The sequence below is a fragment of the Vespa mandarinia genome, chromosome 4, assembly GCF_050613455.1.
Source record: "Vespa mandarinia isolate Hongniang chromosome 4, ASM5061345v1, whole genome shotgun sequence".
Taxonomy (NCBI): Eukaryota; Metazoa; Arthropoda; class Insecta; order Hymenoptera; family Vespidae; genus Vespa; species Vespa mandarinia.
Window position 1 is genome coordinate 9,014,469 of NC_140813.1, and position 12,434 is coordinate 9,026,902.

The window sequence follows — 12,434 nt, forward strand, 5'->3', positions numbered from 1 at the left end:
TATATGTACTAGATACGTCCAACATATTCAGATTCTTCTCGAAGTTACTGTCGCTAGTGTTCCTTCAAAGTGATTTGTAATATTATGGTTGATTGCGATTATTTCAATTATTATATTATCAAAATGTTAAATCGGAACTTACAATATAATCTTTGGCTGACAAAATAAAGAAAATTAATATCTAGAAAAATAATTTTTATATATACTTTTTAATAATAAAGTATTATTAATTGAAAAGAGATAATAGTATTTTAATTGTAGAAGTTAAAGCAAGAAGTTAAAATAAAAGTATTAACATCATATAACTATAATTATTTTTGGCATTTAAGGAAATAAAGAAAGCTTTCCGATTCAAAATTTAATGAAATTCATAATTATTTATAGTATGTCGTTTCTATATATAACAACTTGTTTAAATGAACTAATAAATAAATTAATCGAATCTCAAACACATAATTATATTATAAATTTTATGATATAAACGAAAATTGAAATGATTTATAAATAAACATTTCAAAAAATATTATAAAAAATATTTTACTAAATAATCAAACATATTTTATGTTGCAAGTAGTAAATTGTCTAATACTTTGATTTATTTAAATAAATAATTTATTGAAAGAATACATTATATTGCTAAAGATGGATCTTCCACGCATTTTGATTATAAGCACGGTATGTGGTAAAGCTACTGATATTGCTAACAGTAAGTAATATATATATATCTATATATATATTATTAGTCTTTTAACTTTTTTTTATATTGGATAAATTGATTTTTAATATTAATTTAATATAGAAATAGGAGGGAAAAATATATCCAATGAAGACGATATCGAATACTATCTTTGGGATATCGACAATAAGTATTACACATCGCAGATATTATTATGTGCGACAGAAAATCCATGTATCAACATACCAACAGAAGGAATTGAAGCATTACTTGTACATCATGATCCATTAGCTGTAAGATATTAAGTTTTCATGGAGCCTTATAGGATCAATAAAATTATCAAAATGACCTGATTTTCTTAGGATAATGCAGAACGAAATTTAGATCAATGGTCATCCTTAATCTCTTCCCTTTCTAAAGCTGATGTATTATTATTAACGTGTAATGTAATATCTAATATGGATATTAAAGACAAAGGTAAGAGCATATAAAATTACTTTTAAGTTCATTAATATATTCTAATCTTTGTCTTTGTAATGCATTACAGTAATTGCATGGTGTATAAATAAAAAATTTGAATTAGTTGAACTACAACAAAATTCCATAGAAAAATTAGAATGTGATTCAGAACATAATACATATGGAATTGAAAGAATAATTGAAGCTTTACACGCACATACATGGCCAAATATTGTTTTAAAAGGTATAATTATATATATATATATATATATATATATATATATATATATATATCGTATTCCTTTGAAATTAAAATTAATTGTAATTTAAAAATGTAATTAAATACGTACTTTTTATAGGAAAATCTTCTAATGTTGAAGAAACAGAACCAGATATAAGTCAAGTAGAAAAAAAATTAGAAAATATTCAATTGACACGGAATCCATCTGAACACCTTGATATGGAAAGTGTTCTTGGTAATATCTATATGTTATTAATCTCTACAATTATAGTATAATTAAACCAGAATATTTATTTAATACTTTACAGATGGTCTTATGGGTGGTGAAGATGCAGATTTTGGTGAATTATTTAGTCAATTAATGGCCATGAAGGAACATGCAGCTTCTTTGCCTACAAATGAAAGACGTATAGCAGCAGAACAATTAGTTACTGCTTTTTGGAAAGCAATGGGTGGAGATCCATCAGAAATAGACGACTGAATTATTTATTATAGTTTAAATTATATAAATTAACACGTTCCGTGCCAGGCCATTTTTGCCTGACTTGTCGTTCAGGCCATTTGATATTTTGACTAGAGAAAAAAATGATTGCGTGTACCACTGGTGATACACGTGGCCTCAAGATCAATTTTAACGTGTACCACCGGTGGTACACATGGCATGGAACGTGTTAAGTAATAATCAATATATGAGATCAATATATGCATTTTAAAGTTTCTTAATAAAAGAAAATTTAAAGAAATAATTGATGTAATATGATAAAGAACACATTTCGTAATATACAATTTTCTATTTACTAAGTCAATTATTGATGGTTTTAATTTGTTTATTTTGTATTAAAAATATAATCAGAGAAGCAACGTTTTTCTTATAATGCAAAAAATTTGTTAATAGCATCTTTGAAATTTAATCTAAATACTGATACTTTTATAATGCTGTATTATGTAACTAATCATAACAAATAAAATATATTTGGTAAACATACATAATAATATATAAATAGGTATGTAAAATATTTTAATAGATATGTAAAAACCTAACACTCAATAGATGTTATAACATATTTTTTGCAATTTAAATTAAATAAAAACATTCTTGTTGTTTTTTAAAGTTACATTGTTAATATTATTATAAAATATTAATATAAAATAGATTGTATATTAATAAAATTATAATTAAAACATATTATCAAACAATGTATCCACGCATTTTCAACAGAATTATTCTGATTGTTTACAAAGTGCACTTTTCAAAAGATATAAACCTTTCAATTTATTTGAAATAAAATCCAATTCACAATGTATGTTTGCTATTTTTGTAGCAAGGTACACTGATTCTTGAAAACGTTTCTGAGCGGCTCTTAAATTTTGTGGAACTAACACACCAAACCATTTTATAGGATTTTGAATATTTTCTCCAAATTCATTTTCTTCCCTTAGACTAATATCAAAAGAAGGTATTGTATCCTCAGATTCTTTTATAAACTTAGATTCCAATTTAAATAAAGATGATATATTCTCTGTATGAACAGGAATTTGTAGAATACTAACATTCTCTTTACCACAGATATATCTTGCTTTAGCTAATTCTATATGTCCTGAACGAAACAGCAATTCCATTTGAACATTTGTAGAAACCTTTTCCTCAATTAGTTCCAAATTACGTAAAAAAAGTTTATCAATATCATTGCATATGTCGTCTATATTTTTCTGCATATTGTTGAATATATATCAATTATCTATATTTATTCTTTCTCTTAACATTTATAATCTTTAAATACGTTTTATGTATGTATAATTAACACAGTATTTTCAATAATGTTAATTAAAAGGAAAATGTAGAACACATTAAGACTTTTGATAAACAGATAAGTTTTACCTGAAATACAAGATATAATATAAATATTGTATAATTGTTAATAAAACATAATTGTAGATACAAAACAAAAGTATTATTGCCTTTTTCCAATGAAATAATAACACAAATTTTGAAAATTACCCGAAAAAAGATATATTTATATATATATATATATATATATATATATAAAATAAATATTTGAATACATACCAGGAAATGTGACAATAAAATGTGACAAACTAATATTTTAGCAAATAATACTTTATAAACAATTTTGTCACGTGCAACGATAGGAGAGTTTTAATGTCATTCATGGTATTATACATTCACACATTCATAACCAATCAGTTTATAATATTTTCAGAGCGCCACAAATGCTTGTATGTTTACAAGTTTCATGAAAATTATAATGTAAAATGTTATAAAGTTTGAATAATAACAAAAATAATTTTTATGAAATATAAATATTATTATAGAATTTTCAATTCGACGATTTCCTTTCTTATAGGTTTTATTCAGTGCCCCCTATAATACTATATATTATACTAGACAACGGCGTGTTGTGTAGGGAAAGTAGTGGGAAGTATAAATTGACAATTTAATTTGTATTTTTATGATGGCTGTTAAAGAAAAGTCTGGAGAATCTACTGATGATATAGAATGGAATGTAGAAAATGAAATTAATCTTTTCTTTGCTATGAATGGTCATAAGCCAGTTGGTAAGTACAAATAAAGTAAAGTGAATTCAGGTTATATTTTGTTTATAAATTGTTTTATTATTGTTATCCTGTGATTTGTACTTACCTATGAATTTTTTTACCAAATTTTTGTTTAGTTATCTATTTTATTATGTTTTTCTTTAGGTATTAATAAATACTTTCATATGGTGTGTATATGGGAAAAGTTTCGTGGTGCAATTCATAAAGACGTGTCATTGAAAGCAATTTGGGATCATTTAGAATCAATGTATGATCTTATGGCTTTAGTAAGTTATGATACATAAATAAATAATTTAAAAAAATATATATAATTATATAAATATTAGATTAAAACACTTAAAGATATTTATTTTTCTACAAATTTCCTTTGATATAAATAGGATGACATGGAAGATTTGCCGTTTCCAAGTCATGAAATGGATTTTTCTCTTCCTGAATCAGAATATTTAGGGTCATTGAAATTAAGGAAAAAAGAAGAACCAGAAAGCAAATTAAAAGAACAAAGAGATAAATATAAAGAAATAAAAAAGGAAAAAGATATAAGGGAGTCATTTAAAAAAGAAACTATGTTGCGTGATATCAAAGGTACCAAAGATCTTGAAAAAAAGAAGGAAGATATAAAAAAATATGTTAAGGAAATAGATTTAAAAAAAGATAAGCTAAGGGATATGAAAGATTCAAGGAAAGAACATAAACTTTCTAAAGGCAGATCTAAAGGGAAAGATGAATTAGAAGAGATTGGTATATTTTAACTTTTCAAATATTTTGAATTTTTTAATGTTTTGTTCGATTTTGTAAATTGTATCATATATGCATTAATATTTTTTATTTTAAGCATCAAATGGAAAAAAAGAACGTAAGGATTCTGACTCTAGCCGTGAAAGTTTGAAAAGAGGTCCAAAGAGACCAACTAGACAAAGTGTGGATAGTTCATCTAAAGCTTCCCCCAGTCCACGTGATACACCACCGTTGAAACGTCGAAGAATATAACAATACATTTTTTTATAAGATCACTTAAGTATAAGATAAAAATGGCTCTATTTCTTCTTATTTTTAAGTTTAAGATACGTTTTAATCGTAATTGTATTTAAATAATTTTTTATAAATTTTGTCTAAATTGTCATTTAATTTCTCTAGAAATTAAGATTTTTTATATTTAAGTTAATTTGTAAAAATAGACTATCTTCATTTTTCTTTATAACAAATATATTTATACTTATAAGAAAGTTTTGATATGTATACTGTAAATATATTAATACCTTGTTAGTAAAATAGTTGTTTATTTCTACTACCATATATATGAATCTGTTTTCTAAAAAAATTTCTTTTTTTTGAATTAATACTTTTAATTCAAGTAATATCATTATACAATTTGATACTAATATAGAATTAAACATTTTACAGACATCTTTATGTTATATCTTTTTAGACTATGCAAGTTATTAACCTTATACGTTAGAAATTAAAATGTATAGAATAAGAAATGAAAATAAAAACTCTTTATATTAGGCGATTACCAGACAAGATTTATTACAGAAGTCATAGTATGAATGTTGTTGAACATACAGTTCGACTGATCCAAGTCATTGTATTTCTTTCCAGCAGTGATTATGATTGATTTCTTCTAGTGACAGTTGGATTAATAATCCACTTCAAAAGGAGAATTGGAATGATGAGATTTAATAGTTGGTAATCCTCTTAATATTTTTAAAACATAGAATGTCTTATCGTAGTCTTCTTGCTTCTCTCTCAGATTCTAGCAAGGTTAGGAGGTCGCCTTCGCGTACCGGTCCTTTTACATTTCTGATAATTTGTCGGTTTTGTTCTCCAAGGAATTCTACTTTTACTTGTGTACATTGTCCTTGCGAACCAGTGCGCCCCAATACTTTGATAACACGTGCCAATACTACAGGTTTATCCATGTTTCTTTCACGTGGCTTCGACGGGTCTACGTAAAGACGCTTTACGAAAGAGGAAGAAACGTTTCTGCTTTTCGATTAAGTAACTAAGATGGAAGTTTCCGTTAAAAATCTAAAGTTTCGTTCTTATGAAGCGATTGTAACCAATGATAACACATGGAGACTATAAAGAATTCTGATTGGTTAATAATGAACTTTAGTAGTCATTTTTTATTGCATTTAAGTGAAATACATTGGATTAATAAATATTATTTAAATATAAATATTATTTACATTCTAAGATATTCTAAAATATTATTTAAATTCTTTTTTGAATAATTAATTTTAATTTAATTAAATATGTTTATAAAATTTAATATCATTAATGTATTTAGTTCTGGATTGAAATATATTTACATTTTTGTAACTTTTCCTTTGTTATAACATAATTTTTTTTAATCATCCATATTTAAGTTACATTATATTTCAAATTATTTTCTCTTAAGAATGAATGACTTCTCAAGAAAAGTAATTTACAGGAACAACTATTATTTAAATCTATTATTAGAACATTACATACAATAAATTTAGTTTCATATAATAAGAATTAATTTTTTATATTTATACATATATAATTAATTAAACGTATATGAAAATATGAATATAATGAATATTATTCATATGACTTATTGTCAAGTATTAATATAACATTTTTTTTATTTTGCAAAAATAAGTTTAAAATGACTTACTTCCAGGAATATATGGCATTGTCTCTGTATAAATAATTACTTTCACTAATCTGTAATAATACCTATGCAAATGTTTGACTTCATTTGAAAATAATATATGCATTATATTTGTTATGTGTATTATAATAACAGAACAATTTTTTTAGAAAGAAGCAATTTATACACAATATATCCTTTTTCATAGACATTGCTATTCTGCATTTTAAATATCAATAATAATAACTTCTAATTTCTCATTATAATTTACAATTTGGTTGCGTATCTTTTATTACTCTGGTGAACCATGAAATGTTAACAAAATGAAATTTAATTGTATAATATAAAAAAAAAGATGAAAATTTATACAATACATTGGGTATAATTACATTTGCAACTTTGCATTCTGCACACATAAAAAGAATTTAAAAAATTATAATCTGATCATATAGTTATAAATATTTAGGCAATAATTATTTTGTTTCAAGTATTTCGATGTATAATAAATGCATTATTTATTTCAATGAAAAATCAGCATTTAAAGAAATGTTGCGAAAAATGGTTTTAAGTCATATCTGACATAAATTACATCTTATAGTACATTTATTGTACTGCAAATACTTGTACTTATTTGCATGTATGCATGTCTTTTTATATCAAGAGTGGACCCCGAAGCATAAAAACTAAGTTCCAATTATTAAAATTCTCAATTTTACAATGTAATTGCTTAGTTACATACATGTGTTTTAAACAGTATGAATAACTTTTCACAATCAGTCTAACGTTCACCTTTTTTTTTATCTCCTGTACTTTCAACAATGCTAGAAGTTGATAATGCTCCTGAAGAAAAATATAGTGATTCGTAGTACTTCTTTCATACAGGGATTGTTTTTCACATTATTTAATACTCGAATAGTGTTTCTTGTTCGTGCCTTCATTCAATTATTTCCCAACAAAATTTCCCATCTCTAGTATGGAAATATAATTTGCTGAGTAATAAATAGTTGACACTAATATATAACACTGAATGAAATAGTCAATCAACTAATCATAGCCACCATAATTTTTACTGCCATAAGTTAGTAGAAAGAGTTTGTCCAGGTAATGCAGTATTATTTGATTTTCCTGCAGTAGTTGAGAAATTCATTCCACTTAAAGACATCTGTGACATTTGTTGCGGCAACTATAATATTATATCATTAAATAATTTTATAGAGTTTGTTATTATATTATAGATTATTTATAATTTTTATATACCTGAGTAACAAAAGCTGTAGTAGATTGTTGTTGTTGAGTTGCTAAATTAAAAAATGGGTTACTTCCAGGCGCTGGTTGAATATTTTGTGTCAACATTCCACCACTCCATCCATTATTAGTTTGTCCTAATTGCATCATCTATGACAAAGTATATATTAATTACATTGTACATGAAAAACAGAATATAAGTTATTAAGTTTTTATACCATTTGAGACTGCATTGCAAGACCAGTATTTGGTACACCATTTACTTGATTCATTTGACTCATATGTAAACAACTTCCTAAAGGATTAGTTACTACTCCTCCTATAGAAGTAGGATTTTGAGTAATTTGATTTTGATTGATTGGTACTTGACTTGTAACAGTCATTTGAGTTGGCATGTGGTTTAATTGATTGAAGGAACTTTGTGGATTTTGAAAATTGCTTTGTTGACCATAGGCAACTACACCGGGAACTTGTTGCTTATATTGTAAAGATTGTTGATTGAACATACTACCTAGAATGAAATAATAAATCGTATATTACTTCTAATGTAAAAAATATTATATATATATATATAAAAGTTCAAAAAATCTATATAGTACCAGAAACTCTAAAAATTTGTTGTTGAGGACTTGGTGTACCATACAAAGCTAAAATACTGTCTTTAGTCATTTTACTTTTTTCTTGAGATAATGGAACTGGCTGATCAAAGAAGTTTTCTTCTTCACTTTTACTTGTTGTTGCTTCATTTGTAGTATTACCATCAGTTGTTGGTGCTGATGTTGGTGGTGCAGATAAAAATGAAGAAAAGATATCATCTCCAGATCCATTTGCACTTGGTTGATTGGTAGTTGGAGCATCTGAAGATAAAGATTTTCAAAAACATTGTATATGTTATATCAAATAGAATAACTTACCAAGGCCTAACAAATCTAATGTTGCAGCGTTACTTGTTCTTCCTAACTTAGGACTGACAGAACTTAATGGTTTTGGCAGCTGTGGCACTACTTCAGGTTTTTTTACAGGTGGAAGTACAGCCTGATTGGTGCTAGATTTTGATACTTCTTTTTTTCGTCTACGTTGTTTTTCGGCTTCTTCCTCAAGTTCCTTATCCCAATTTACCTATTTACGATATTAAAAAAAGTATTATGTATTTTTCTGTTTCTATATATACTGCTAAAAAAATTTCCATTTTTTATTATTTATATTTAAATAAAAAGATATGTTTGTTTATGTTTCAATATATCTATTCATCATATATTATTTTACCTTTGGCAAAGCAGGTGGTACCCATTCTCTTGCAATGTATTTTTTATGTTCATATTTCGCGCGTATAAAACTTTCTAAACTACAATCAGTTTGAGGTCTTCGGAAACTATCTGGAAGATTAGCTTCGTATACTGCACGCGCTCGAGAATTTCCCATTTGTTGTAGACTCTGTTAAAATAGATATTATAAATTAAAAAACGTAATAAGTTTTAATACTTTGAATTTTATTGCAAATGAAAATAAATTTAGTTCACATTTCATTTTACTATTATTTTTATATAAATTTTAATATTAAATAATTATATAATTAATACTGAATAATAATATTATATAATATTAAATATTAAATAATTTTTCCCATTGAAGATATTTTATATTTGATGATGAGTACATATACACATAGATTGCAGTGACATCTAGTAAAATATTTTTCAAATCTTAAAGAATCCAATCATACTTAATCGATAAAATCGTTATAAAAGAATTTATTTTCTATGCTATACAATAGAATTATTAGGAATTAAATGGAGTATACATTTTTTAAATGTATCATATATTATCTTATCTTTAAGATAATTATAAGAAAATTCTCAGGTAAATTTTCAGATTTATCATAAAAATTGATTGTATGTTTAATATCATAACAATATCACCTCTTTTCTATATACATAAAGAAATGAATTTAACAAAAATATATGCATATGTATTATCATAAAAAGAAATAACTATATGTCTTTGTTATTATGTTTTACAAAAAGAATTGTTATTATTCGAATAAAAGTATATATTTAAAGCTATATTCTTATCATTATAAGATTTAAAAACAAATTTAAGAAAATAGATGTAAAATTATTTGCAATAAATAATTTTATAAAAAGTTTATATAAAGAACATTAATTATAAGTATACCACAACTTGCTCTGGTGTCCATGTATCCAAATTAACAGATTTAACTTTGCTTATATGAACACCAAGATTTCTATGTATCCCAGCACAACGAATACATAAGAATATACCTAAATTCCAACTAGCCCATCTTGGCCCTAGAAAAATATAAATAATGATGCACATTTTATTATAATTTAGTATAAAGACATTATAATAACTTTATAAATCCAGAATATATTTTTATTAATTAACAAAACAAAAAGAAAGAAACAGAAAGTATAAAAAGGAAAAATATAAAAATGATCTTTATGTAGAAGAAGCAAGAAAAATGTGTATGTGTCAAAACTAATAATTTTATCATACATACGTAATATTGACAGGCGTCAAAATGAGGGAACATTAAAAAAAAAAAAAAAAAAAAAAAGAAAAAAGCTATATAGATTACACTATAATCGTAATAAGAATTTATTGAAATTTTTTGATTTTTGCTTGAGAGTATGAAGTGACGTTAACGCGTTATTACTGTCATTCGGTTCGTAGCGAAGAAATTAAAAATCCATAATCGTCTTGGAAAAGTGAACGCGGAATTAGGTCGAAGGAAAGTAACGAAATCGATGAATTCTATTATAGAAATGTCGTTAGATTTATAAGTGTTCGTTCATTTTCAAAATGATAAAAGATTTTATAGTTAAATGATTTTTGTATCGTTCACTCGCGCATATCACGAGATATCCTTTGGAAATTCTTGACGACAAACGAACCTTTCGCATCGCAGTCAACACAGTACTTGTTGTCTTCGTCTCTTAACATTTGATTTAAGAGATTTTGACATTTGTCTTGGATTTGTTTGGCACGTTCTTTCTCAAGGCGGGACGTCATTCTTGCGGCGGATCCACGTAATGACTCTCACCGTACACGACTCCAAAACAATGTTTTTTCTTTCGCGACGCGGACATGCACGATCGAACAGTCCAGGGGTAGAATATGGTGCAATGGCCCAGCGGACGCCCCCAGTCGTTCTTATTGCCAATTAGGAAAACGTCATGAATCTTGGAAGGATTTCATTGGTTCTTTTAACAAGCATAATCAAGTGATACAATAGATAGTGTTACGAATAGAAAAATTTATTTAATAAGTCCTAATAATTTGTATTTTCTGCTATAAATTGATATTTTTAAATACTTAAGTTTGTTATATCTTTCCTCTTCAGTGCCATTATATCTTAAGTTAGCGCTACGTGGCGCTTTAAGCTGATTGGTCGATTCAAGAAGCAGAAGCCAATTGTATGTTTCGTATTTATTCGGCGCGGGATGTATAATACTTTTAAAAGTTCAAACCATATATATGTTGTGTGTAATAATTTATTCAATATTACATTCGATATAACATTTCTATGTTATTTTAAATTATATTTAAATATTATTATATTAATTTCTATAATATTGTAGAGATTATATAGAAATTATATATAAAATTATATATATATAAAATTATATATATATAAAATTATATATATATAATATATATGTATATATATATATAAAATTTATATATATATAATTTATATATATATAATTTATATATATATGTATATATATATATAAAATTTATATATATATAATTTATATATATATATGTATATATATATATATATATATATATATATATATATATATATTTATAACAAATTCTGATATACTTCGATATTTCAAGTGTTTTCTTTTTTGATTTTTCTCCTTCATTATATTCTGTAATTTTATACTTACATGTATACTGCTATTCATCATATAAAGTATCTCTTGCACGATCTTATGAACGACGGTAAGTAATTGGAAGTGTATGCGGTATGACAATGTTGTTTCAAAGAAATTTATCAAATATGTGATGATCTTGATGTGATTATTTGTTCATATACCAAGTATAGTAAAGAATGTTTATTATTAAATATTGCATTTTAAATTATTTATTATCAAGTCGTCTTTCAGTAATGTTTACGGTGATAAAAAAAAAAGATGAATAAATGTCATTACTCCATTTCTTATTATTTTTAAATCAAAAAAATATTAAATAATAAATATTTAGTAATGACATCGTATAAACTTTCTGATCATCCAAAGACGATAATAGTTAGACGAGATAGTTCAAGGTTACTGTAACATGTAATTTATAAGTATCGCGTGCCACTTATAATTGTAATTACTTCGAAAAGAATTATTATTTTTACGTCGTGACGATTTACGATCAACAGCTGTTGCTTCCCTTGACATTTTTATCTTCATATTTTCATAACATTATTCTTCGACTTCGTAGTAGTCCTGTTATGGATTATAAGACCTTTGTTAATGGCCATTGAAACCTTCGTTATTTTGCTATGTTATGTGATTCCCAATACGTTTGTACGTGTATAACTTTAGATCCGTATCGTTTTCGAAGTGCTTCATCGTTTCGACCCTTCAACA

At 25.4% G+C, this 12,434-nt stretch overlaps 5 protein-coding genes across 7 annotated transcripts; 2 read left to right on the forward strand and 3 right to left on the reverse strand.

Moving 5' to 3' along the window:
* The first annotated feature begins 46 nt into the window (after window positions 1–46).
* LOC118442934 (alpha- and gamma-adaptin-binding protein p34) lies at window positions 47–2,422 on the forward strand. Of its 2 annotated transcripts, none has more exons than XM_085656265.1 (6): window positions 47–706; window positions 800–969; window positions 1,039–1,153; window positions 1,224–1,379; window positions 1,495–1,597; window positions 1,684–2,422. In XM_085656265.1, the coding sequence occupies exons 1-6, from the start codon at window positions 643–645 to the stop codon at window positions 1,736–1,738; spliced, it is 663 nt and encodes a 220-aa protein (XP_085512391.1). In that variant the 5' UTR covers window positions 47–642; the 3' UTR covers window positions 1,739–2,422. The 2 variants fall into 2 exon arrangements, with proteins under 2 accessions (XP_085512391.1, XP_035725095.2); XM_035869202.2 differs by having other exon boundaries at window positions 1,495–1,611; window positions 1,685–2,417.
* Window positions 2,419–3,738, reverse strand: LOC118442936 (vacuolar ATPase assembly protein VMA22). Its single transcript, XM_035869205.2, has 2 exons — window positions 3,445–3,738; window positions 2,419–3,255 (listed from the first exon to the last, which is right to left on the reverse strand). Exon 2 carries the CDS (start codon window positions 3,090–3,092, stop codon window positions 2,598–2,600), a length of 495 nt encoding a protein of 164 aa, XP_035725098.1. The 5' UTR covers window positions 3,093–3,255; window positions 3,445–3,738; the 3' UTR covers window positions 2,419–2,597.
* A 22-nt stretch (window positions 3,739–3,760) lies between these two features.
* On the forward strand, window positions 3,761–5,120 carry MrgBP (MRG/MORF4L binding protein). The gene is made up of 4 exons (XM_035869204.2): window positions 3,761–3,953; window positions 4,098–4,219; window positions 4,334–4,694; window positions 4,789–5,120. The coding sequence occupies exons 1-4, from the start codon at window positions 3,848–3,850 to the stop codon at window positions 4,941–4,943; spliced, it is 744 nt and encodes a 247-aa protein (XP_035725097.1). The 5' UTR covers window positions 3,761–3,847; the 3' UTR covers window positions 4,944–5,120.
* Window positions 5,121–5,430: 310 nt separating this feature from the next.
* On the reverse strand, window positions 5,431–5,943 carry LOC118442938 (small ribosomal subunit protein eS28). Its single transcript, XM_035869206.2, has one exon. The coding sequence runs from the start codon at window positions 5,873–5,875 to the stop codon at window positions 5,678–5,680; it is 198 nt and encodes a 65-aa protein (XP_035725099.1). The 5' UTR covers window positions 5,876–5,943; the 3' UTR covers window positions 5,431–5,677.
* Window positions 5,944–6,931: 988 nt separating this feature from the next.
* Window positions 6,932–10,977, reverse strand: LOC118443209 (stromal membrane-associated protein 1). 2 transcript variants are annotated; one of them, XM_035869849.2, is made up of 9 exons: window positions 10,737–10,977; window positions 9,997–10,130; window positions 9,088–9,255; window positions 8,736–8,940; window positions 8,421–8,678; window positions 8,040–8,332; window positions 7,834–7,971; window positions 7,635–7,759; window positions 6,932–7,544 (listed from the first exon to the last, which is right to left on the reverse strand). In XM_035869849.2, exons 1-8 carry the CDS (start codon window positions 10,852–10,854, stop codon window positions 7,643–7,645), a joined length of 1,431 nt encoding a protein of 476 aa, XP_035725742.1. In that variant the 5' UTR covers window positions 10,855–10,977; the 3' UTR covers window positions 6,932–7,544; window positions 7,635–7,642. The 2 variants fall into 2 exon arrangements, with proteins under 2 accessions (XP_035725742.1, XP_035725741.1); XM_035869848.2 differs by having other exon boundaries at window positions 6,932–7,759.
* Between the last annotated feature and the right edge of the window lie 1,457 nt (window positions 10,978–12,434).